The 27,414-nt window shown below is 47.0% G+C and overlaps 1 protein-coding gene across 1 annotated transcript; it reads left to right on the forward strand.

Annotated features, from left to right (window-relative positions):
* The first annotated feature begins 22 nt into the window (after nucleotides 1-22).
* POM121 (POM121 transmembrane nucleoporin) lies at nucleotides 23-27,163 on the forward strand. Its single transcript, XM_066599719.1, has 13 exons — nucleotides 23-618; nucleotides 5,421-5,633; nucleotides 7,039-7,203; nucleotides 7,381-7,458; nucleotides 9,110-9,281; nucleotides 9,375-9,466; nucleotides 9,794-9,861; nucleotides 12,263-12,381; nucleotides 12,472-12,574; nucleotides 12,853-13,017; nucleotides 15,408-16,775; nucleotides 21,176-21,277; nucleotides 23,842-27,163. Exons 1-13 carry the CDS (start codon nucleotides 176-178, stop codon nucleotides 23,937-23,939), a joined length of 3,186 nt encoding a protein of 1,061 aa, XP_066455816.1. The 5' UTR covers nucleotides 23-175; the 3' UTR covers nucleotides 23,940-27,163.
* The last annotated feature ends 251 nt before the right edge of the window (nucleotides 27,164-27,414 follow it).

Below are 27,414 nucleotides of genomic sequence, written 5' to 3' on the forward strand. Positions count from 1 at the left end.
ATAGATGCAGACAGGCTCCTCCCCCTAAGAAACCACTGACGGGGAAACCGCTTTTCAAACGAAGCTCTGGGCGGAGGGACCGGTCGTTGCCTGGTTACACGGGATGTGACGGACGGGGTCCTGCGCGCGTGGTGCACGCTGGGTATTTAAGGCCTGGCGGGGCGCTCAGCCGATCATGTGTCCGTCGGGAGGGCGGGGAGGAGGGGTCAGGGACCGGCTGCGGCGGTTGCTTAGAGATGCTTTGAATCGTGAGTTCCGCCCGGTCACTCTGCTCCTGCCCGCTGGACTGCTGCTCCTGCTACTCGTCTACTGCTTCCCCCTGCTCAGCAGTCTGGTACTGTGTGTGCTGGCTGGTTGGGCTTATAGGAGGTCGGGCTGGAGGCTTGGGGAGTGGGGGCAGCGCGCAGGTGGAGCGCCTGTGGTACGGCACAGAGCTGCGCTCTACAGGCGCCCGGCTAGTAAGTGGAGCCCGGCCTCCTGGCTGTTACTCATGGGGAGCTACCTCGGCAAGCAGGAGCCACCGGCCCGGGGAGCGTGTCGAGGAGCGCGGGACCTGCAAGAGAGGTTGGCTAGACCGAACCCCTCCGTGCCAACCCCTGCCAGGCGCCTCTCCTTCAGGTGGGTACTGGAGGCAACCTCCTCGTAGAAGCCTCGTGTCTGTATACCGCTCTCCAGCATGGCTGATCACAGGACCGTGACTTGGTGTGGGGACAGTAGTCTGTATGCCGCTCTCTGGCATGGCTGATCCTAGGACAGTAGTCTGTATGCCGCTCTCTGGCATGGCTGATCCTAGGACAGTAGTCTGTATGCCGCTCTCTGGCATGGCTGATCCTAGGACAGTAGTCTGTATGCCGCTCTCTGGCATGGCTGATCCTAGGACAGTAGTCTGTATGCCGCTCTCTGGCATGGCTGATCCTAGGACAGTAGTCTGTATGCCGCTCTCTGGCATGGCTGATCCTAGGACAGTAGTCTGTATGCCGCTCTCTGGCATGGCTGATCCTAGGACAGTAGTCTGTATGCCGCTCTCTGGCATGGCTGATCCTAGGACAGTAGTCTGTATGCCGCTCTCTGGCATGGCTGATCCTAGGACAGTAGTCTGTATGCCGCTCTCTGGCATGGCTGATCCTAGGACAGTAGACTGTATGCCGCTCTCTGGCATGGCTGATCCTAGGACAGTAGACTGTATGCCGCTCTCTGGCATGGCTGATCCTAGGACAGTAGACTGTATGCCGCTCTCTGGCATGGCTGATCCTAGGACAGTAGACTGTATGCCGCTCTCTGGCATGGCTGATCCTAGGACAGTAGACTGTATGCCGCTCTCTGGCATGGCTGATCCTAGGACAGTAGACTGTATGCCGCTCTCTGGCATGGCTGATCCTAGGACAGTAGACTGTATGCCGCTCTCTGGCATGGCTGATCCTAGGACAGTAGACTGTATGCCGCTCTCTGGCATGGCTGATCCTAGGACAGTAGACTGTATGCCGCTCTCTGGCATGGCTGATCCTAGGACAGTAGACTGTATGCCGCTCTCTGGCATGGCTGATCCTAGGACAGTAGACTGTATGCCGCTCTCTGGCATGGCTGATCCTAGGACAGTAGACTGTATGCCGCTCTCTGGCATGGCTGATCCTAGGACAGTAGACTGTATGCCGCTCTCTGGCATGGCTGATCCTAGGACAGTAGACTGTATGCCGCTCTCTGGCATGGCTGATCCTAGGACAGTAGTCTGTATGCCGCTCTCTGGCATGGCTGATCCTAGGGCAGTAGTCTGTATGCCGCTCTCTGGCATGGCTGATCCTAGGGCAGTAGTCTGTATGCCGCTCTCTGGCATGGCTGATCCTAGGGCAGTAGTCTGTATGCCGCTCTCTGGCATGGCTGATCCTAGGGCAGTAGTCTGTATGCCGCTCTCTGGCATGGCTGATCCTAGGGCAGTAGTCTGTATGCCGCTCTCTGGCATGGCTGATCCTAGGGCAGTAGTCTGTATGCCGCTCTCTGGCATGGCTGATCCTAGGACAGTAGACTGTATGCCGCTCTCTGGCATGGCTGATCCTAGGACAGTAGACTGTATGCCGCTCTCTGGCATGGCTGATCCTAGGACAGTAGACTGTATGCCGCTCTCTGGCATGGCTGATCCTAGGACAGTAGACTGTATGCCGCTCTCTGGCATGGCTGATCCTAGGACAGTAGACTGTATGCCGCTCTCTGGCATGGCTGATCCTAGGACAGTAGACTGTATGCCGCTCTCTGGCATGGCTGATCCTAGGACAGTAGACTGTATGCCGCTCTCTGGCATGGCTGATCCTAGGACAGTAGACTGTATGCCGCTCTCTGGCATGGCTGATCCTAGGACAGTAGACTGTATGCCGCTCTCTGGCATGGCTGATCCTAGGACAGTAGACTGTATGCCGCTCTCTGGCATGGCTGATCCTAGGACAGTAGACTGTATGCCGCTCTCTGGCATGGCTGATCCTAGGGCAGTAGTCTGTATGCCGCTCTCTGGCATGGCTGATCCTAGGGCAGTAGTCTGTATGCCGCTCTCTGGCATGGCTGATCCTAGGGCAGTAGTCTGTATGCCGCTCTCTGGCATGGCTGATCCTAGGGCAGTAGTCTGTATGCCGCTCTCTGGCATGGCTGATCCTAGGGCAGTAGTCTGTATGCCGCTCTCTGGCATGGCTGATCCTAGGGCAGTAGTCTGTATGCCGCTCTCTGGCATGGCTGATCCTAGGGCAGTAGTCTGTATGCCGCTCTCTGGCATGGCTGATCCTAGGGCAGTAGTCTGTATGCCGCTCTCTGGCATGGCTGATCCTAGGGCAGTAGTCTGTATGCCGCTCTCTGGCATGGCTGATCCTAGGGCAGTAGTCTGTATGCCGCTCTCTGGCATGGCTGATCCTAGGGCAGTAGACTGTATGCCGCTCTCTGGCATGGCTGATCCTAGGGCAGTAGACTGTATGCCGCTCTCTGGCATGGCTGATCCTAGGGCAGTAGACTGTATGCCGCTCTCTGGCATGGCTGATCCTAGGGCAGTAGACTGTATGCCGCTCTCTGGCATGGCTGATCCTAGGGCAGTAGACTGTATGCCGCTCTCTGGCATGGCTGATCCTAGGGCAGTAGTCTGTATGCCGCTCTCTGGCATGGCTGATCCTAGGGCAGTAGTCTGTATGCCGCTCTCTGGCATGGCTGATCCTAGGGCAGTAGTCTGTATGCCGCTCTCTGGCATGGCTGATCCTAGGGCAGTAGTCTGTATGCCGCTCTCTGGCATGGCTGATCCTAGGGCAGTAGTCTGTATGCCGCTCTCTGGCATGGCTGATCCTAGGGCAGTAGTCTGTATGCCGCTCTCTGGCATGGCTGATCCTAGGGCAGTAGTCTGTATGCCGCTCTCTGGCATGGCTGATCCTAGGGCAGTAGTCTGTATGCCGCTCTCTGGCATGGCTGATCCTAGGGCAGTAGTCTGTATGCCGCTCTCTGGCATGGCTGATCCTAGGGCAGTAGACTGTATGCCGCTCTCTGGCATGGCTGATCCTAGGGCAGTAGACTGTATGCCGCGCTCTGGCATGGCTGATCCTAGGGCAGTAGTCTGTATGCCGCGCTCTGGCATGGCTGATCCTAGGGCAGTAGTCTGTATGCCGCGCTCTGGCATGGCTGATCCTAGGGCAGTAGTCTGTATGCCGCGCTCTGGCATGGCTGATCCTAGGGCAGTAGTCTGTATGCCGCGCTCTGGCATGGCTGATCCTAGGGCAGTAGTCTGTATGCCGCGCTCTGGCATGGCTGATCCTAGGGCAGTAGTCTGTATGCCGCGCTCTGGCATGGCTGATCCTAGGGCAGTAGTCTGTATGCCGCGCTCTGGCATGGCTGATCCTAGGGCAGTAGTCTGTATGCCGCGCTCTGGCATGGCTGATCCTAGGGCAGTAGTCTGTATGCCGCGCTCTGGCATGGCTGATCCTAGGGCAGTAGACTGTATGCCGCGCTCTGGCATGGCTGATCCTAGGGCAGTAGTCTGTATGCCGCGCTCTGGCATGGCTGATCCTAGGGCAGTAGTCTGTATGCCGCGCTCTGGCATGGCTGATCCTAGGGCAGTAGTCTGTATGCCGCGCTCTGGCATGGCTGATCCTAGGGCAGTAGTCTGTATGCCGCGCTCTGGCATGGCTGATCCTAGGGCAGTAGTCTGTATGCCGCGCTCTGGCATGGCTGATCCTAGGGCAGTAGTCTGTATGCCGCGCTCTGGCATGGCTGATCCTAGGGCAGTAGTCTGTATGCCGCGCTCTGGCATGGCTGATCCTAGGGCAGTAGTCTGTATGCCGCGCTCTGGCATGGCTGATCCTAGGGCAGTAGTCTGTATGCCGCGCTCTGGCATGGCTGATCCTAGGGCAGTAGTCTGTATGCCGCGCTCTGGCATGGCTGATCCTAGGGCAGTAGTCTGTATGCCGCGCTCTGGCATGGCTGATCCTAGGGCAGTAGTCTGTATGCCGCGCTCTGGCATGGCTGATCCTAGGGCAGTAGTCTGTATGCCGCGCTCTGGCATGGCTGATCCTAGGGCAGTAGTCTGTATGCCGCGCTCTGGCATGGCTGATCCTAGGGCAGTAGTCTGTATGCCGCGCTCTGGCATGGCTGATCCTAGGGCAGTAGTCTGTATGCCGCGCTCTGGCATGGCTGATCCTAGGGCAGTAGACTGTATGCCGCGCTCTGGCATGGCTGATCCTAGGACAGTGACTTGGGATGGGGACAGTAGTCTGTATGATGCACTCCAGCAAGTCCTTTCACTTGGACTGTGACTTGGTAATCCTTGGTGATCACCTGATTATTCAGCGCTGTCGATGGCAGCTGTAGTCTATTACACTTCCTTGTCCTACACTGGGGTCGGATGCAGAGGTGTAATAGGGGGCAGCGCATGCATGGATTTCGATAGGAGTCAAACCCTCTTACGAGGCTTTAGCCTCCGACCCCCGTAACTGGCCACACTGCACTGACAATCAACTGCTCGCTGGGGATCCCAAGTGGCCGGTCACCAGCAGTTAACCATTGACCTATGCTGAGGATAGGTCGTTAATAGAATTTGCCTGGAAAACCCCTTTCAGCATGCCGGATCACTTGGACAGTGACTTAGTAAGGTGGCAGTAGTCTGTATGGTGCACCTCCTGCCTGCCGGATCACTTGGACAGTGACTTAGTAAGGTGGGAGTAGTCTGTATGGTGCACCTCCTGCATGCCGGATCACTTGGACAGGGACTTAGTAAGGTGGGAGTAGTCTGTATGGTGCACCTCCTGCATGCCGGATCACTTGGACAGTGACTTAGTAAGGTGGCAGTAGTCTGTATGGTGCACCTCCTGCATGCCGGATCACTTGGACAGGGACTTAGTAAGGTGGCAGTAGTCTGTTTCATCTGAAATGCTTTATATTCTCAAACACTATCTTTTTCTCTTTAGGGAGACTCCTGTTGTAACCAACCGCCCCTTTCTGAGCCCCCGCAGGCGGTACCCGACGCACCAGCCGCAGTACAGTATACCGGGGTCCCTCCCTTCAGTATACGGAGATGGCTTTCCCAGGAAAATCCTGCTGTCTCCTAAATATTCTCAGCTGCGCAGTCCTGGGACGGTGAAAATTGCACGTCCGGATCCGAATATCTCTCGTTCGCCAGTGTAAGTTAAACCTAGTTTTCGAGTTTTGGTGCAATTGTTGAAGTTGTGTAAGGGGTTTAGGTTGTGGCTGCTTGGAAGTTTGGTTGGCCGCTACTCAAGTTACACTTTCACAGTGATGTTTCTTATGGGAAGTGAAGACCTGGGCTGCCTTGGTTGTCGTAGGAAAGTAATATGGCTGTGGAATTACCATGGCTCATGGGCAATGGTGGTGTGTGCGTGTGCGTGTGTGTTCTGGGAAACAGGCGTTTGAGGTCTCCCCTTCTCACTGCGGACTCTCTGGATCCCCCACAATGAGGAGGAAATTGAATGGAGCAATGGTTGCACAGGCTCTCGTATACAGGCTGACAAACCTGTAAATAGTGCCATAGGGAAGACTGTGTGATATGTGGGGAGTCGGGTGGATATAGGATCTTTTATTACGTTCAGGAATGGAGAGCATTAATAGGAAAAAACATAATTGCAACTAACAATCCCTTTATTATAGTAGTATTCACACAGTGTGGTGGATTTATCATGGTATGGCAGGGTCATCCCGCCACAGCTTGGTAATGTCTAGTCGGGGTATATGATATTATTTAGTCACTGTATGTAGTTGATAGGATCCCATTGCCTTATGGTGGCAATATTGGAGTGTGATTGGGGTGGGCTTATGTACCCAGGCCTATGACTTAGCTGCTACTCCCCAGGTCACGGACACAATGCAGGAGACGTGTGCAGGTACATCAGCTGAATCAGTGATGGTGAGCTGCCCATGCCCCATTGTTCTTCCATGTGACCTACCAATACAGTCATCTGGGTTGTGTCTGATGTCCGTGGAAGTTCAGGATATTTTCTCACTGAAGCATGTGGTGATCCCGTAGAACGGGGCTTTTTTTTTCCTTCTGTTTTTAATGCTAAATATGTCTTTATAAAGTGGTCACTAATAGTTGACTAGATACACACATGGTGGTCTCAGCCAACATCTCTAAGGACTCCATAAACATTAAGCAAAAGTTGTCTGACCCCACCAACTTCAGTAGGTGTGGCTGATTTATTGTAGGTGTATGAGGGTCTCCAGACTGTCCCCTTGTTGTTGGGCAGCAGCTTTCTCCACTTTGTGTATTGAAATCGCAATTAAAAATACTCAGCTGAACGAAGTGGTTGTGTGTAGAAGTCTGAAGAAGGCGCATTCAGCTGACTGCTATTGAAGGTGTATGGGCATCTTAAGGGTCCACTTACATGGAACCACTGTCTGTGTTGCTCTGTGAATGGAGACGGAGCGTCTTGGAGGCTGGTGATCCTATAAAGAATTTTGTTTATAATTTAATGCGGCTCATACTTACATCTTCTCTCATCCATAAGCTATACGTGTGAATTGTAATGGCATCTAGCTGGCTGCTCACTCCTGTCTGTCTTCTCTCCGAAGTTTGACTAGTCTGCTGTCTCCTAGCACAGCCTCTCCATCACCGTCTTGTCCACCTCCAGATCCTTGTGCAAAGGAGACTGTGCTTAATGCAATTCGGGAGAGCAGAAAGAGGATGAACAAAGACGAACAATACACAGCCGGAGGAGGGATCGAGAACAAGAGGAGGTGAGCGCACAAAATGCTGACTGTGACTCTGCATTCAATAAAGAGAAGTTGATTCTTGACACAGTTTAAACCTGAGAGCTACAGTGAATCTTGTACAACACCATCCCCCCAGTAGTTGTTGTGCCGTCTAGTACTCTGCTGGTCATTAACTGACAGTCACTATAAACTTTCTTCTAGGAGACAGGCTAGCAGTGGAAGTGGGGCGTCACCATCTGGATCTCCAGTGGTTAATGGCTCCTTGTCTTATGTCTCAAAGTAAGTAATAGTCTTCCTTCTGATTCAAAGTTAATGCATTGCCTAAAAATCTTTAGCTGTTCGCCATCTTTTCTGGATCTTGCATGGATAATTTTATCCTCTTAAGTGTGCATTCAGACGACAGTATATCGGCCGGGTATTCACGCCGGCCGATATACGGCGTCTCTCTGCAGGGGGAGGAGGCTAGAAGAGCCGGGAGCAGTGCTCTGAGCTCCCGCCCCCTCTCTGCCTCCTCTCCACTCCCCTGCACTATTTTCAATGGGGAGAGGCGGGATGGGGGTGAAGCTAATTCCCGGAACTTAGCCCCGCCCCATTCCACCTCCTCTCATTGCAAATAGTGGAGAGGGGGCGGGAGCTCAGAGCACTGCTCACAGCTCTTCCAGCCTCCTCCTGCAGAGAGATGCCGTATATCGGCCGGCGTGAATACCCGGCCGATATACAGTCGTCTGAATGCACCCTCAGGCCCATGTACATGCGACAATTAGCATTCAGAATCCGCTTTTAGAATCATTCAAATTCACATGCTCTCGCCAACTGTTAAGCGAAGTACAGGGTTTTTTCTCTTGTTTCGTTTGTTCTCATGTTTATTTCCCTCACTGTAAAGCGATGACATGGGTATCCGCAGCCCATATGCAATGTTAATTATGTATGGACACTGGAGGCGGATGGCTTCCATTGACTCCACGGCAAAATGGAGCATGCTATGGAGGAAAAAGTGAGGCTGGGTTCACACGGGGCGGATTTGCCGTGGAAATTACATCCAGAATTTCACCGTGGCAAATCCGCCTCTGGCCGCTAATCCCGGGATTAGCCAGCCAGAAATCTCGTCCACACGGGACGGCAAATCCGCTGTGGCGTGGATTCGCCGGCTGCAGCATATTTATTTTTCTGCGGCTGCGCTCTCCTCCACACGAGCGCTGGCCACAGCGGAAGAGCAAGCGGTCAGGCCGCTTCAAAAGCCACGGCTAAGTGCCACGGGTTTTGAAGCAGCACTTCTCCCAGCAGAAATCTTGCGGTTCTTCGCTGCGGCCAAACCGCAAAGTTTCCGCTGTGTGTGAACCCAAGCTGAAAGTTCATGCCTTTCATTACCTGCGTTTTGCTGTGGATCCTCGCACGGGCGGCAATCGCAGATTTCGCAATTAGAATCTGTCCCACCCCAAGCATAATCGTATGACTTCACAGCACTCATCTTATTATCACAGACAGGAATACAATAAAAGGTAGTTAACAACCCACTCACAATGGGTTATAATCCCAGTTTGTTTACTCCCTCCTCCTGCACAATGACCAGTCTCTCATAAGTCATTGGGTTCCTACGTGCCCATTGTCTGCATGCCCAAAGATTTCTGCTGTAAAGCATCTAAATTCTGATTAAACGTCTTCAGGCAAGCTGGCCACCTGCATAGTTATGAACAGACAATCAATCTACAATCAAATTGACAAGTGTTAGCTTATAAATTCCAAACTCTATAGGAAACGTTCAGAAATCTGCCCTGTCGGACGACCTTTATCTTTGTGTATAGGCTGTTCTTTAATTCTCAAAATTCTGCTAGGGCTTGTTAATCCTACCTTATTGAAGCTATGCCTCAATATCCTTTGTGTCCTACTACAACTATCCGCTGTCTAACTATACCCTCACTATTTCCATTAGGTCAGACCTCTTGAAAAGAACGCTGAACACACAGATGCTTGATGAGACGGTCAACAAACGCTCTCGGACATCCTCCAATAGCTCACTGACTAGCTGCACAATGAATGGAATTATGATGCCAACTCATAATGCAATCACAAGTTCTTTCAGTTCCAGCAGAGTTCTCCTACAGGTATTGTACGAGTGAATGAAATGCTTAGGTTTTCTATAAAGCTCAAACGCTGACCAGGTAACTGAGGTCATACGCAATTCTTTTGCCTTCTAGAAAAGAAAGCGAAATTGCCAGAGTACATCTGCAGTTTCCAGCCTGCCCTCATCTCGGAGCCAAACGCCAGATCTGTCAGCAAAAAAGGCCAGGTAATGCTCAGTAAACTTCTCAAAGTTACATCTTCCATTTATGGCATGTCCATTTGTCATTGCCTCCCACTTTTCTCCCCCCAATGAAATGAATAGATGTGTTTGTGGTCAGAATAACTAGTTTACTTCACGGCTTTGGGAAGCCATAATGGTTTTGTCTTGGTGGCCCCTGTAAATTGTAAACCCTCACAGACTGTCTTCTACCTTCCCCTCATGTTTGTACTTGTGTGTTTTTTTTTGTTTTTTTTTTGTTGTTTTTTTTTTTAAATATAGTGTGTCCTTGAAATTAATGGTGATTAAAACTCCCTCTTATGTCGTTTCCTGCAGAGAAGAACTACATGATGCGAGCCAGTCTACTCCCGTGAAATCAGGCAGTGGGGACCAGGCTGGACAGGGTGAGTAAGCATATGTTGTGGTATACTTAAACTTGTTTAGGGTTTTAAAGGGAACTTGTCTCCTCAGAACAGCATCGGGAGTCGGTGAGGTGGGGGTGGTATTATACTTACCTGCTCTTAGACCTCCTTCACACGGATATTTATTTATTTTTACTGAATTTAGCACTGCCTTTTCAGCGCAGTGCTAAACACTGTACAATGCTCCCATTCATCTCAATGGGGCTGTTCACACAAGCGTCAAAACGCTGTGCTTTGACAGTGATGCATGGCCAAGGATGGGATGGTTTCAGCCCTGCGTCACTCGTTGAAATGAATGAGCAGCATTAGCAGCGCTCCCGAAAGCATGGCACAACTTGGTGCCACGTTTTGGGCAGCGCTAGATTGCACTACCAAAAAAGAAAAGGGTTATACTCACTGATGCTGCTGCCATTGGGTCCCTGGCGCTGAATTCCATGGCTCCAGGCACTTGTCAAAGGATCTTTTGCTGGTGATGGGGTTTGAAGACCCCCACCTCCAGCAATAGATTTCTCTGATGCATCCAGCGCTGGATTAGCCAATCACAGCCATTCAATGATGGCAATCTCTTGTTGGGGGAGAGTGGTCTTGAAACCCAGTTACCAGCAAGAGCTGCTCTGCAGGCACAGATAAGTGCCTGGAAGCCTGCAGGGATGGCGCCTACTAGGTGGGTTTTTTTTTTTCCCCCGTCTTCCTTGGTATCTGGTATCTCTTGTTCGTTCTTGGCTTGGCTTTTGGAGACTCACTGTCTTTCGTCAAACCTTAACATAGTGTAAGGAGTTTACCCTGCGTAACAACCTGTTCTGCGGGTCATTCTACTTACTGACAGCCAAAATTAGAATGAAGTACAAAACTAAATCCTACAGGATATAATTTCCCTCACACTTTCTAGTTTATCTTCCTTCAGTCTTCCATCGTTCCTGACTGTGTTGTGGGCAGTGCCAGTTGTGTAAGGCACACTACATTTCCCAGACGCTCGCTACCTCTGATCCTGACTCCTAGTTATCAATGACAGGTGTTGCTCATACCTGTTCAAGAAACCTTAACCACAGTTCATACTACAAGTCTACAGGAGGACTCTGAAAAGATGGCTGTCTATAAAATAAAATGGCAGGCGCAGAGTAATTACATACTACTCCAGATCAACTCTGCTGCCTTTTGCAGTCGGTCTTGTCCACAGCACACTGCCATTCTCTGTAAACATATAGTTCTTAATGACCCACAATATAACAAGTCATCAGTAGGGCAAAGTAGTAATACCCCTTACTACCGTAATAGACTAGATGCAAGCTTTAACGAATGACCAGGTCCTTCAAACACCAGACTAACCGGAAAGACACTTGTGTTTTTGTTTTTCCCCCTTAGACTGTCTAGTGGCATTATGTATAATCTAATAGTGGCAGCATGTACAAAAAAAATAAAACCTGACTAAATGTTTAAAAGAACTCTGGCCCAACTTGCTATAGCATATGTGCATGCTTTGTGCCAAATTCATGTTTTGGACACTTTGCATCTCACTAGACCGTTTAAAAAAAAAAAAAAAAAAAAGTTTGATGAAAAGGGCTCTTTAATGCCACCATAATCTTAACACACTGGTTTAAAGTACGCTAATCAAGTGGTGGTATAAGGAAGAAGGTATCTTCTGCTTGCCTGTTGGTTTTGGCTCGTTTTAGAGTGTCACTTTGATTTGAAAGAGTGCTGCTGTCTGGTGGGTGGCACTGCAGAGGTGTTTTTCCATCTTCCTTGTTTGCATATATTGCTCAGAGTTGGCCTTAAGTCTGCTTACTCACCTTTTAGGTGTCCCGACACCCCTTTTGGGTGCTCTCATTGGAGTGACTATACCACCCCCTTGGTCTCTCCACACACTTTTTGGGTGCTCTCCTTAAGGAGACACGACACCCCTCCTGATCGGAGTCTGTCCCAACACACTTGTTTTGAGGCAAAAAATGCTGGGTCCAGGTGTTTGCTGTAGGCAAATGGTAAACTATGTAATTCCTTTTAAAAACTGATCCTTTATGTAATGGCACCTTTCACCTCTGCCTTCTTTTGGATCTGTGGTGCTTTTGCAAATCTCCCCCCCCCCCCCCCCCTTCCTTTTCTTTGCACCTCTCCATAGGCTTATGTGGGGGTGGGAAGGGGGGAGCTGAAGAAACGCCACTGAAAAAAGCAAAGTGAGAAGAAAATCATTTTAAAAAGTTTGTAGTGCCTTTTTTCTTTAACCCTTTCCATTCTTTTCTATTGCATCTTAATATAATGCGTTACTAAAATGAAAAAATAGTATTCTATATTTTAATTACGTTGGCCATATTTTGTGTGGGTACCCACACTCACACCCCTGTCTGGGACGGGTATTTTATTGATGTACCTTTTTTTTTTTTTTTCTCAGTTAACGAAACTCCTTCCTCAAATTCTTCTGCTTTAAATTCATCTGACAATGGAAGTGGTGGTCCTCGTAGGAAGAAGGTTTTGCTGGTTTGTCCAGGACGTAATGACCAGTATCCACTGGTAAATATATTTTGAGTCTATGCTTTTCTCTTTGGATTCTTCATAAGGTCTCCAAAAAAAGTTTTTTGTTTTTTTTTTTTTGTCTTGTAGCCCCCTCCACCTGTGGTTGGATACAGTATTACATCAAAAGATCTGGATTGTGAGAAGAAAGCATTTTTGCAGAGGCTTAACAAGGCACTAGAAGACACTGCTGGTGAGGGATTTACTAGATGGGCATAAGATTTGGCTAACAAGGTGGCAATTACAAAAACACTAGCCAATAACTGCAAGCTGGGGTACAGCCTTTCAATTAACTGTAAGAATGCCAACAGCACTCATGTGGTAGCATCCCAAAACTAATTGTATAAAATTACACTTATTTGATACTTTCTGCAGAAACTGTTGACTGCTAGAAATAGTTTATGAAAAATATCTCCCTGAAACACTAATTTGATCTGCATATTTAATGATCTGTGTATTTTTGTCTTTTAGACTCTATCCCTGCTAGCTCTGCACCATCAATAGCAACTACTGCTTCTGCATTACCCCTCTTTAGCTTATCTACAGCATCTGCTCTGACGGCACAGACGTCTACAGTAAGCAGTAACCCCTTACTACAGAGTCTAGCTAAGATGCAGAACAACGAGGGCTCACAAGGTGAGGATGCTGGTTGTGTGTGACTGCATAGAATCTAGTCTACTTTATTCAAGCTTCCTATGGGTGACTTTTAGGCTGGGATCACACAGGGCGGATTTGCCGCGGCCGCTAATCTCGGGATTAGCCAGCCATGTGGACGAGATTTCTCAGAAATCTCGTCCACACGGGCCGGCCAATCCGCTGCTGTTAATCCGGCCAAAACCGCGGCATCCACAGCCGCGGCTTTGCTGAATGCAGCATGTCTATTTATTTTTTCTTTCCGCTGCGGCCGCGCTCTCCTCTATGGAAGCGCCGGCTGCAGCGGTAGAGCGAGCGGCTGGGCCGCTTCAAAGCCGCCCCCGGGTTTTTCTGCAGCGCTTCTCCCAGCAGAAATCTCGCGGGTTTTTGCTGCAGGCAAGCCGCGAGATTTCCGGCGGGAATCCGCTCCGTGTGAACCCAGCCTTAAAGGATTGTAGAGGGTTAGAAGAAAAGGTCTTTCTCCCAGAAGTAAAGCCAACCTGTCAAGCTGCATGCCTATAGACCTATGCTGCCATATTGGACACGACCTAGGGACAGGTGTGGAGCATTTTCTGGAAGAAATCAATCATGGCTCTTCTAACCCTGTACACTTCTCTGCAATCATTATGTAGTCTGGCTAAAAGCCATGCTGGGCCATTCCAAAACTGGCTCTGCCATAGGAGCAAATTCTTTTGTTGAATTGGAGGTATGCTTTGGGTCGTTGTCGTGCTAAAAGGTGAATTCAGCGTGAGCTTTTTAGCAGAGGCCTACAGTTTGCCAAAGTGGATTGATATTTGGAACTGTTCATAATTCCCTCCACTTTGACGAAAGTTCCAGCAGCAGAAAAAATGCTGGCTCCATCTCCAATGTGGGTATGGTGTTCTGGTGATGTGTAGTGTTGGTTTTGCACTAAACATACCTTTTGGAATTGAGGTAAAAAAAGTTCCACCATGGGCCCATCAGACCATGATACGTTCTTCCACATACTTCTGGCTTGATGTAGCTTTTGGCAAAACCTAGCCGGGCTTGATGATCGTTAGAAAAGGCTTCCGCCTTTCCATCCTACCCCACAGCCCAGACATAAGAATACAGGAGATGGTTGCCACATGCACTGCACAACTAGTACTTGCCAGAAACACCTGCAGCTCCTTTAATGTTGCTGTAGGCCTCTTTGCAGCCTCCCGGTCAAACTTTCTTCTAATCTTTTCATTAATTTTTGAGGGACGTCCAGTTCTTGGTAATGTCACTGTGCCAAACTTAACCCTTTCCAGTCCATTTCTTTTTTCTCATCCATTCTCCCCAGCTCCAAATAAATTGGAGCTGGGGAAAATGGATGAGAGAAAATAAATTCTTCCTTTGCCCTCCTGGTCTGAAAGGGTTCAGGAGGGTGCCGGTGGTCACATCACCGTCAGGGGAATGCAGAAGTATTACTTCCGCATTCTCCCTTCAGCCTCCCGGCTCGGTGATCACGTGACAGCTGGAGTCAGGTGGCACATATCGGTCACATGATCGCCGGGCGGAATGCAGAAGTAATACTTCCGCATTCTCCCTTCAGCCTCCGGGCTCGGCGATCATGTAACAGCTGGGGTCAGGTGACAATTGGCGGTCACATGATCGCCAGCTGGAATCTCCATGCATTACATAGCGCTAATTGAGCGCTATGTAATGTGTAAAGGAGAAGGCAGAAAGGGTTAAACCCTTTCTGCCCTCCCCGGGGGGGGGGGGGGGGGTACTTGATGAGGACCAGTGCAGGAGTGTATCTGCACCCGATGTGTCTGATCAGGTGCAGATGCACTCCTGCACTGCAGTGTCAGGCCTGTCCCGACATCGGAGCTGTGGAGGAAAATGTCGGGGCAGGCCCGACATTGGATTGGAAAGGGTTAATCCACTCTTGCTGACCGTCTTCAAGGTGTTCCATGGTATATGTAATGACTTGGAAAGGTTTTGTTCCCCCTTCTCCTCTGATACCTTTTGCCATTCAGACCACTTTGATGTGCTGTAAGCTCTTTACAGACTAACTAAGAATGTCAGGCAAATCCTCCAAGAGCTGAACTTCTATATGGGGTAAATGGCAACTGCGTACTGACTATCATGGGTTTTTAGATGTGATTGGCTAATTCTGACCAAAACCACATCCCAAAATATAAGAGGGTGTTCACACTTATGTAACCAAATTCTTCTAATAATCTTTGCACCCTAAAAGACTTCAGTTTTGTTTTTTTTCAATGGAATTTTAAAAATAAGTCACATTAAAGGTGGAAATCTGAAATGATTCAATTGTTGGACTCTATTTTTGGTTTTTTTTGTTTGGTTTTTTATTATATCCACTGGATGTATGAATAAAAACATTAATTATTCATGTAATTTAAATGTAATATTTTCCTCCTTTTTAGAATCTGTACAACCTGTTGCTGTGGACTTTCCCAATCACAAAGTTCCCTTGCTGGGATTGGCTTCTGTTAAAGAGGATTCTGGTCCAAGTCAGAATGTATCCTTCAAGCTGACATCCCAGCCGGCTGCAGTGGTGCCCAACAACTCTACATCCCAGCTGGATGGTGCTGTCCAGAACAAACCAGAGACAAAAAGTAGTCTTCTCCAACTTCTTACCCAATCATCCGGTAACGACTCACAATCTAGCTTTAAGCCACTGTTTCCCAGTAATGTGAGTACCAGTCCACCCAGCGTTTCCACAAGCGGACCATCAATGCCCTCTGTCTCTTCAACAAATACTTTTAAACCAATATTTGGAGAGCAAAACGTACTGCAGAATCAACCTGCAAATACATTTAAACCAATATTTGGGGAGTCGTCACTTCAGCAACCTGTCACATCTGCATCCCCCTTCCCTGTCACATCTGCATCCCCCTTCACATTCCAAGTAAATGCCAATCCTACAGCTACTGCTCCTCCGTCTCTTTCTGGATTTGGCACCACAGCAACCAATACAACTCCAAGCACGGACAGCGCTACAAAGCAGTCGCTTTCTCTACCCACATCCAGCAGTGCCACCACTAATTTTGGTTCAACCTTTTCTGGGGGGGTGACATCTAGTAGTACAGCTGCCTCTGCCCCTACAAATACCTTCTTGGGAAGTGGCACAAGTACGGATTTCCAAACAAAGACAACATTTGTATTTGGGCATGCGCCTACCTCACAAGCATCACCTGGCTTGAATGTGTTTGGGAATACGCAAACTGCTCCAGTGTCTCAACCCCAAAAGTCATCTGTATTTGGGTCTACATCTTCTGCATTTCCAGCCGCACTCAACTCCAATCCGCCTCCTTATCCCGCAAGCTCTGGCACATCTACTTTTAACAGTAGCTCAGGAAGTGGTGTACAAGCAGACAAACCTGCCGCCAATCCTATTGCTAGCTTTGGAGCTTCTGGGGGACAGTCTACATTTGGGTCGGGCACACAGTCCAGTTTTGGGAGCAGCTCACAGACAGCGTTTGGTACAAACTCCCAACCAGCGTTCGGTTCAAATGCAACTTTTTCGTTTGGATCTGCTTCTGCAACAACAAACCCGACGGTATTTGGCACAATGAATAGCACACAAACAAACAGTACCCCCACAACAAACCAGTTTGGTGCTTCAAAGCCCTTTGCTTTTGGGGAAAAAACAAACACTGCTGTTTCCTTTGGCGCCACCACAAGTACCCTGCCTGCCCCAGCCATGAGTTTTGGAAACTCTTCTGTGGCTCAGAATAGCACATCACTGAGCTTTGTGACCCCCGGACCAACTGAGAACAAGCCCACTTTTGGTGAGTGTAAAATGGCTCAACTTTTGAGAATTGTCTTTCATAGCAGGGAAATGTAAAATATTTTTAAAGAGAAAAGGTTTGTCTATAACAAGTGTTGATATGTGCAACAAGATGCTGTCTTCTAGACAGTCTTCATCTGGGCCATTGTGTTAAAAGGGTTGTCTTACAAGTCAGCACTGGTGCAGTCATTAAAGTGAATGGAACAGAAGTTTGCACATGCATTCTTCTCTCCATCACACTTGCAACTCCGGGACATGTTAGAGCTGTATTCCAGGTATAGGCTGTCAGGAAACAAGCCACTTAGGTGTACTTTTTAACGTCTTAATGATACTGGGCAATGGGGAAGGCAGTTTACCCTCCCTGCTAATGGCTTATGTATAGGGGCTTCCAACAAGGAGACAGTGATTCAGCGGTGCAGACTCTCAAGGAACTTTGATACCTGGACAAGTCCTTTTTTTATAGGGGTGTTCTCACCTGGGCCATAAGAGGTGACGGGTCCATATGAATGATGAACTGGTAGCATAAACGGATGTATGAAGGTATAAAATCGTTTTATTACCCCATTACAAATGAATGCAACGTTTCGGCACTATTGTGCCTTCCTCAAGGGGTTTGACTGAAACAGCTGAGTACCATGTGCTACACTATTTCCATAACTTCCATAGTTTAAGCATCCCCTATTTGTTTCTAACTTGTGAGATTCTGAAACATTGTAGCTCACTGTTAGGGTTTATGTAGCTACCCCTCACTTCTATGGAAGTTATGACAATGGAATGGCATAGGGTGCTCGGCTGTAAACCACAGGCACCTTTTTGGGGCTTTGATGTGTTTTGTTGCCTTTTCTGTAGAGTAGCTGACGTTGGGACACATTTTGTGGCTATGCAAGAAATAGGAGATGGGCTTTATTTGTAACTAGAGATGTTTCTTATGGAGGCCTTAATGACTAATATGGCCCCCTTCTGTCTGCATCAGCTGTGACAAAAAGGAGTTGGCTTAGTTAAAATGGGTGGAACAGCCAGCCATGTTGCCCTGACAGAACCAGGCCGGGAGTGGAGGTTCCAAAACTGCCTCCCTGGATAACCCATTTTCACTGCTTGCATGAATCACTATTCTGCAATTCTTGTTCAAATTGAGTGGGGAAAGCCAAGCTTAAAGGGAATGTTGTCAGAAATCAAATGCCTTTCATTGAGGTACTCTGGCTTAGTATCTTTTAAAATGTTTGAGGGGTTTCTATGTACAATAGAAGCAAACTTACGGCTTGTAGTTTTCAGGTTCATAATTAGAGCCCTTACGTATCCAACAGTATCACATTACTTAATTCCTTTAAAACCCAGGGGTGTATGCGATCGGGACCCAGCAATTTCGTTATTTTTAATCTTTTTAAGGCTACTCTACACTTCCTGGGCTAGACAGGTGAAATGCAGAGTGATAAAGTAAACTCTCCATTTAATCTCCCCCCAAAATTTAAGGCTCTTCTACGCGCAAAAATAATCTTTCAAAAGATTGAAGGATTTAGCAATCTATTTGTATAAAGTGTTAATGGCCATTAAGGGTGCATTTAGACTGAAAAAAAAAAATCGCTCAGGCTGCATTCCCATGAACGTATATCTGCTTGGTTTTCACGCCGAGCCGATATACGTCGTCCTCATCTGCAGGGGGGGGGGAGGATGGAAGAGCCAGGAGCAGGAACTGAGCTCCCGCCCCCCCCTCTGCAATGGGGAGATGAGGACTACTTATATTGGCTCGGCGTGAAAACCGAGCCGATATACATTCGTGGGAATGCAGCCTCAAACAGCAATTTGAGTGACTGCTGAGTGATCATCTTTGCATAACTCTTAAGTAGCTAATTAGTTACTTAGAGGTAAATGTAGGCAGAGCAGGACACTGCTGATAACTCAGAACAAAGCAGCTGTTTTGTATATGCAAACAGCTGCTTTGTTCTCACGGTTATCAGCAGTGTCCCACTGAGCTGATGGCTCCAAGCAACAGCAGAAGCACTGACATCTCCTTTGTTTTTGGAGCTTTCAGCTGGTAATCCGCTGACCATTCCCAGCTGAATACCAGCTGAAAAAATGCTACCAGCATGTGGCGCTGAGAAAACCAGTTTATTTCTAGCTTGCTAGAAATCAACTATAAACGAACAGTGCACGATGGCAGTGCATTTAGACACAGCAATAATCGTTGTCTAAATGGGCCTTAACACTATCTTCATTTGCATGTAAAATGATCTCTAGGAGTTGTTTGCAGAGCCCAGTGTGTTTTAACAGTGCCCAGATGTGTAAATGGCTGCTGACATTCCATTGTTCTCCTCCCAGCTAGTATGGTATAAACATGAGACGAGGAGAACATACCACAGTCTGTTGAAAGAGTACAATACATTCAAATGGAATGTATTTGCTCAGTCTTTCAGAGGCATCCGACCTCCGGGATCCTAACAATCCAGCTCAGTGCTGAAGCTGTCAATTGTAAAGTAATGGCATGAGCTAGTCAAATATCACTTTGTGAGCGAATGCACCTTAAATGTTTTTGGGGTTTTTGTGTTTTGTTTTTTTTTAACCCCTTGTTACCGCCAATATGTCTTGACAACGTCACTAGCTGGGCTTTATTCCATATGGCTGTCAATTGACAGCTTCACTGTGGAATAAGCCAACGGGGTCGGGGGGCTGGCTCAGTTCCAGGCTCTCACCTACCTGAGGTAGGTGGGAGTCTAGAGCACACCCTGAGGGCTGCGGTTTGCAGTCCAGTCATCCTAGTGGCAACTGAATGAAGTACATGGCGGAGCATGAAGGGTGAGCGTTTCAGCTCCCCTCAGCGATTGTATTATTTAGGGGCTGAAACAGCTTTATCTGAAGCCTGCTGCAGTCCCCGCCTCATCTTCATTCCAGTGCCCTATCTCTATGCGCTGCACGCGCTGGCAAAATTGCGGGTGCAATAGGAAGGAACCCAGGAAATTTCCCTGCTCTCCACGACCAAAGGCAGCAGAGAGACACTCGGGAGGAGGGTTATGGTTTGCAGCCCCCAGGCTCAAAGTTGTTGTTTTTTTTAGCGATAATGGCAACCTCCTGCAAAGTGAGGGGGGGGGGGGGGGGTAAAGTTCCATCTCCCCTCACCAAAAAAAGCGTGATGGGAGATGGAACATTCCCTGATGTCTGTCCGTTCCCCGCCCTGGCTCTCCCAGGCAAAATGGCAGGCGTACTGAACCTACTGAACCTATGTGCAAAGCTGTCAAATGCAGCTTTGTACATAGGAACTACCAGGGACCATTGTCATTGGTCCCTGGAGACATGGATGGCTGTGGTCCTATTGCAGCCATGCATGGTACTTATATTGAGAATAAAGTGCAGGCCTAGTGCTGTAATCTTCTCTCCTCAGAGCATTTTCTGTGAGGAGAGCGAATACGTTCTTGTGCTGTTCTGTGCGGAATTGGCATGAGTGTTGGATTATAGCACTGTGTAGACAGCATTACGCTATTACATTAACCACTGCTTAGTTTCTTTTTTTTCATCATTTTTTTTTTTTTGCAAAAAATACGCAGGACACCGCTACATAAATCCATTAAGGGGTCTTGATTGTTTTGGCTGCTCAAGGGCTCTACAAGTGGGCAATGGGGCCTAAAATATAGTCCAGCAACACTTCTGTTCTGAAAGCCACCGGCTGCTACTTTCATCTTGGGCCCCATTGTGTAAGATTAGGGCCACAATGGATATGAAGACAACCCACCTTAAAATAACATAATGCAATTTAGAGGAGAAATAAAAAATTTAATATATTTGCAAATGACTCCTGGAAAAAAATTGTGGGGTCAAATACTCATGACACTCCTAGTGAATACATTACGAGGGTTTTTTTTATGGGTATGTCTATCATTCTGACACCTATGAGCCTTTTGCAATCTTGGCTTGGTGTAGGAAAACAAAATGCTGCTTAAAGTAAAGTGTACAAATTTTTGCTATACATACTTCTGTCTGTTTGCCCATATTTGACACATTGCAGTTGAAAATATGAAATGTCAATTTTTAAGTTACCAATTTTGGCGTTTTTAATAAATATACAAATTCTATTATCTTTTTACCACCTAAAGGAAGTACAATATGTGGCAAGTCAGAAGTACTTGGATATGCAAAACCTTTATGGAGTTAGTCTATGTTAAATTGACACGTCAGGCTTCCAAAATTTTGGCTTTGTCATTAGGGCACAAACAGGCTTGGTCACTAGGGGGGTTAATCATTCTATGAAGGGGCTCCGACACTGCAGTCCGTCATACTTGACATGGGGGGGGTCAAGAGGCTGTCGGTTTATAAGATGGGGATGCCCTTTTAGTGGCTGGGCAGGTGTCGGATTGGTTTTGAGGCATGACTATTGTATTTCTAACTATCTTTCATACTATTGCTTCCCTGTAGTAACACCTGCAACACCATCATTTGGTCAGAACGCCTCCCCTGCACCTGTTAATTTTGGGACTCCTCCTGCGCCATCCTTCGGCAATCCCAGCGCCTCTTTTGGTAAGATGCATGTAATGTAAGACGCTCTTTTGTAGGGTGTGGAGGATTCGCTGATCAGAGCAGCAGGATTTTATGAGTTAATAGAATTAGATGTCTCAGGACTTGTATTACTCTTAAAGGGGTTTTCTGGAGACATGTGGATCTGGTGGTGCTGATGCCTCCACTTCAGCCCAGTTACCTCCCTTCATAGTGTCAGTGATATCACTGCGGGGGGCGGGCTTATTTCAATAACTACACTAGCCAGATGCAGACAGAAGGCCCCTGGCTTCATAACTGGAATGAGCCGGTTCAGGCATCTTACCTGCAAGCCCATCACAAATCCCAGGAGGGGGAGGGACTTAGACACCAGATCACATGGTACAAACTGGAAGTAGTGCTGTAATACATTCTAGCCCCGCCTCATAGGGCTTGTCAGTGGGGAGGCCATTGAGTGCTCTTAAAGCAAGAGGCTGTCTATATGGTCACTTCACGTTTTTAGTGGATGAAAATGTAGCGTTCTCCTGGACCCGTTGACTAGAACTGGTTAAATGTAGGCAAACGATGCAGATTTTTGACTGTTTAGCCATGCAAACGTTTCTATGTGCTTTTTGTGGGTTCAAAAAGTGTAGCCCACTATGCTCTTCCACACCACTAAAAAAAGCAGATAACTTATTTTTTGCATTGCCGTCAATAAGGAATTTGAGTTTGCATGTTTTTCTGAGCTTGGCACACAGCCTGTTAGAAAAGACCCAGAATTCCCTGCTTTTCCTGAACTAAATTCCACAGCATCCATTGATATTTAATACATCACAGTAAAAGTTTTTAATGTCGGATTAAAGTGTATTCAAATGGTCTTTTGTTTTTTTTTATATGCATTTTAAGCATGAGTTTTTGTTTTTTTGTTTTCTTGTATGTTTTTTTTGCATCTGTGTAACATACATGACAATGCCGGTGTCAGCGGGCCCCGGCGGTGCTCTAAGCCTCCTGTCTCTGCAATCAGTCAGAGGCAGGTACGGGTTATCAGCTGTTAGTGACAGCTGATAACCCAGAGCAGAAGACAGGAGGGGTTTTTAACCCTTCCTGCCTTCTGCTTCCCCGATATACAGTGCTCAATGAACACTGTCGGGACAAAGTGAAAGTAAGAAGTTCTTTCACTACGGGAGCCTCGGGGGGTCATGTGACCTCCCGGGATTCCCTGCTATGCAGAGCTGGAGGGTCAGACTTAGACCCTGGCAGCTCTGCAGGTGACTAATGTCACCACAGGGGTTGCTATCCCCTGCAACTGGGGATCCTATGGACGCCCCAGCTACAGTGGGAAAATGTCAAATAAAGTAAAAAAAAAAAGTGAGTGTCCCCCAGAGGTCTTATATGACGTCATGGGGGACATAGATAGTAAAAAACACAATTACATACATCAGTAAGACAAAACAACAATACATACAAAAGAAAGAGAATAACACAAAGCAGACGCCAACAAAAACCGTCACCGTATGCGCCCTATAAACCAAAACCATACATACTATATATCAAAACGTCCGAAATAAATAGAGGAACCCATTTCCATACTTTATTTTAGTGTAAATATAAAAATAATTTTTTTAAAAACTATAAATGTTAAAAAAATCATTTTTAGCATTTTACCCTCAAAAAAACTAAAAAACAGAAAAAAAAGTCAGTGAAAAAGATATTAAAAAAATAGTCCTATATGTCACGGAAAAAAAAACGCAGCAAAAATACTTTTGGTAGCTAAAGGAAAAAAAATAGAGCAGTAAAACCGCCACATGGGTAAAATCCCTAAAAAGTGTCTGGTCCTTAAGGTACAAAACAACCTGGTCCTTAAGGGGTTAAAAATGCAGCAAGAAATGCCAAGTGTGAACACAGCCTTAGGGTTTATTCAGACAGGTGTATATCGGTCAAGTTTTCACTTCCGGCCGCTATACACTGTCCCTCTCTGCAAGGGGAGGAGGCAGGACAGGAGCAGTGCACTGAGCACCCGCCCCTCGACACTGCTTCCAATGGGAGGGATGGGGCGGAGCTAAGGCCCACCCCTTTCCATTGCAAACAGGGTTGGAGAGGAGGGTGGGAGCTCAGTGCACTACTCCTGTCCCTCCTCCTCCCCTTGCAGAGAGGGACAGTATATCAGCCAGGCGTGAAAACTCAACCGCTATACGCCTGTCTGAATAAGCCCTATGTTTAGACTGAACGATCGTTCAGTTTAAACATTGCCAACAACTAACGAATTGTGATCTTTTCTCTGGTCGTTCAGTTTCAGCCGGCATTAAAATCCATGTCTCCTTGTGCAGTTTAAACCCTGATCGCTCATATAGTTATATGAAACACTGACCAATTAGTGAACGACAACTGCGCTATTGTCAACGAGAATCATGCAGTCTAAGCAGGCTGCCCGAGGGCGGGGAGCTGGTGATCACGTCACCAGCTCATTCACTCAAACGAAAACCATGAGAGTCTCGACTCGTGTAAAAGGAAACTGGAGCTACTCTTCAGCTGACTAAGCTGGACTTTAATATTGCATGTGATTAACAATCCCATTTCTAATATCCTCTCTTGTATTCTCCTAAATCAAGGTCAAGCGAATCACGGCTTCTCAATTGGAGTGACTTCTAAGACTTCTGGAGCTCGGCAGCGACTAATGGCACGGCGCCAGCATACACGGAAGAAGTAGTTACAGAATGGAATCCACTCTGTTTTTACACCATCGGCAAGAGTTTTCTTGAAATCAGAGAATTGAACGTGAGCCGTTGCAACTCTGGAGTTGGGAGGAGGGATTGACTTTTTTTTTTTTTTTCCTCTTCAGGCAAGGTCTGGTGGCTATTGCCAACCTTCCCTGATTCTTTACGGAGTGACGTGGCTACTGTAACATGCATAATGACACTGCCAAACCGTTTCAACTGGTCTTGCTCCTAATGGACCATTTTTGCCACCTTGCACTTTCTCATCTGGACGGAGTGACCATCCTGTGGCTGGCGGCAGCAGGCTTCAACTTTCTGTATAAATGTATTCTGTAGAACTGCTTGTACTTTGGATTTCGTTTACAAATTGAATCAGTTTATTTGCAGTGCCTTTTTATCTTTTTGCCTGCTTCCTCTCTACTTGATGATCTAGGTAACGTGCTATTCCAGCTATTGCTGAATTGCTCAGTAAGGGAAGGAGTGCCAAAAGCCTAGACCCCCTGCACCACGACAACAGCAATCTTCAGTATGAATATTTAACGCCACTTTTTGTTTTCTTTTTGCGATCTTCACCAAGTTGTCTGAGATGACGCTTGCTGCCTGGTGCATATCTTCTATATGTATTCTAGGGAATCACTGCTACTAAAGTGCTTTTTTTTTTTTTTTTGCCAGGATTTCCAAGGTTACACCAGAACTTTTGGAAATCTGCCACTTTGTCACAATTACTGCAAGCTGTTAACCATTTATTTGCTCTGACTCCTAAAGCTTTAGGATGTGTTAGGACTGTTAAAACGGTTCTCCTTCCCCTCTCTGAGCGCAGATTGTAAATTCAATAACAAGCAGGCAACATCTTAACTTATGACTGTCTCTACTCCGTAATCGTCAGTCACTTTATTTGTGTTGTGAAAAAATGTATTTGTAAGCTACCTCTAAGGGGAAGAGTGAAAGTGAAATGCATGATAGAATGCGTCTGGATGCAGCAGATACTGGGGGTCTTCAATACTTTAGCTATTGCTTGAGCAGCGAGTCAGCCGCCATAGTAATCGATTAACTTGGAGGGCGAGTAGTTCTTTAAAGCTTTCTTCAACGGGCAATGAATTGACCTGCACATGAGATCACAGCTGTAACTGTTACTCTGGTTGATGCATAGTCCTAAAATCCCTCCACTGCTTAGCTGAGCAGCCATAAGACATGTCGGGACAGTTTGGAAGGTTGACTATGTCCAGTGCAAATTTAACCCTGTACCCACGTATTAGATGTACATATTTAGATTTTCATAGACCAATCCTGTTGGGGTGGAGGACACGACCAACTTTGCTTTGCAGTAGTGGTCTCCCAATCTGTTACTTGCTTACTGTTGAAGAAAACTAGAATGGGGGACCACTGCTCTCCAGTCTCCATTCCTTGGTTGCAGTTTTTTTTCTTAAGGGGTAAGGCCTGGAAGATCATTCAGGCTAGGGCTACATTTTGATCACATCTTCAAAGGTGTCACATTATGAGCTAATGTTCACAAAAAAAAATCAACACTGTGTACTATCAGAAATACAGCTTCACCAGAACAGATTGCAAATCACTGCCTGCAAATTGCTTGCAAACCATTTCTGATTTGATGTTTGTTTGTTTTAAATGATATCTAAAAGGGTAGAATCTCACAAATGGTTTTGGTTTGTCTGAAAGTAGCTGGAAGAACAACGTTGCTCTGTAGCCCTAGCCTTAAAGGGTCATCACACTTCTAGTTGTTTTTTTGTTTTTTGGTGCAAGAAGCAGGTGGCTCTGAACATTTGTGCAGTGGCCCAAATTGGTACTGCAGGTGGAGTTCCTTTCTCATCAATATGACTCGACCTGCAATATTAACTCAAGCCACTGTGCAATGTATGGAGCTGTCTGCTTCATGCAGCAAAACAGTTGGAAGTAGGATGACCTTTCACAGGGCATTTCCCACATGCAGTAAGGGGTTTAGTGATTTCTTTCTTGGTACTTGCCAGCATGCCACTTCATATGGTGTTTTGAAAAACCACTTTAAAGAGATGCTGGACAAAACAATGTTGACTGATGCCTCCTCCCAAAAGTATTTTACCTTCCCATTTTCTGTACCTGGTGTTTTATTTGCTTCTTTAGGAGCTTCTCTCCTTTCCCAGCGCTTGTACTGGCATATCTTAGTAATTAGCTGACTTGTGCAACATGTAAATGATTCATATCCCAGAGAATGTGGTAACACTAATGAAACTTGCCTGCATAAGCAACCATGGTGCGAAGAGACAAATGTACAAGTGGCATTACACTGAAGTAGGCTGATTACGGAAAAGCTTTTTACTGATGTAGCCAGGCACAGTCCTGTCCATATTGGCAGTCGCAGGTCTTCAAACTGGCCATACCTGTTCAGTGATGTCGGTGATGGATGAAAGTGCTTTCTGGGAACATTCAAAGAAAGATCTTCTGGTCAACTATTGGACAGACTTCAAACATGGCTGACATCTTTCCAGACTCTGGATGTCGTTTGGTGAAATTTAACAATAAATGATCTTTTCAACTTGATGGATCGTTTTTGTTGACATTGGCCATTTTCATCAGCTTTAATCTAATGTATAGGGAGGGGAGGAAGCCTTTAAAGATCTGAATAAGGTCTCATAGTGGATACAGGTAAATGATTATGGGAGATGCTCAACCCTAAGTCTTCAGTTTTACCTATGGTGGCTTCAGAGGGCTTCTTCATTATTGGTGCTGGGATGCCTGGATCTGTATGAAGGAATGGACTAGTAAAGTGGACCTGCCACTCCATCTGCTGACAGTGATTCTTCTCCATTCCATGTCAATGGAGATCTGGTAACTTCATCCACAAGTAGTGCAAAGAACCATTGCTTAAAATGACAGAAGGAATGTCTTTAGTGTGAATTTTTCTCCATCCTCTCAGTGCTGCGGATGAGGAAACCCAAGTGTTACTGTGATCTACTAAATCTTCTGAATCCCAGAGTTGTCCTCCAGCTAGAATGGGACCCGCAGACCTTCTTAGCTTTACAGTCCAACGCACTACTGTGAGGTTAACAGTGCTGAAATCTGCTGTGGACAATTGTGTATGGCTTTATGTATGTGGGGATGTACATAGTTTTGTAAGCTTGCTGTTTTGCCTGAATTAGACTTGGGAGGATTTTTAGAGTTTTTGTTTTTATAAATTCTTATGTCTTAAATTCCGATTTTAAATAAAACTGCTTAACTTGTTCTTGCTTGTAGAAGGTATTTTGGGGGGTGATGTGGGTTTCAAAGAGTTAAAGGGGCTTTCCAGGCAGACATGGATGACCTATCCACAGGACAGGTCATGACTAGTTAATGGCCAGGGACCTACTGCTCGGGGTATCAGGCAAAAAGCTGATTTGCCTAACCTGCTGTACATGTGTCATAGTAGATGGGAGTGGAACTGCATAGCTGTCACTGGTGTCAGAAGTGGAAGTCTTTTCACCTTCCATTGATTTC

This window comes from Eleutherodactylus coqui, chromosome 4, assembly GCF_035609145.1.
Source record: "Eleutherodactylus coqui strain aEleCoq1 chromosome 4, aEleCoq1.hap1, whole genome shotgun sequence".
NCBI classification, from domain to species: Eukaryota; Metazoa; Chordata; class Amphibia; order Anura; family Eleutherodactylidae; genus Eleutherodactylus; species Eleutherodactylus coqui.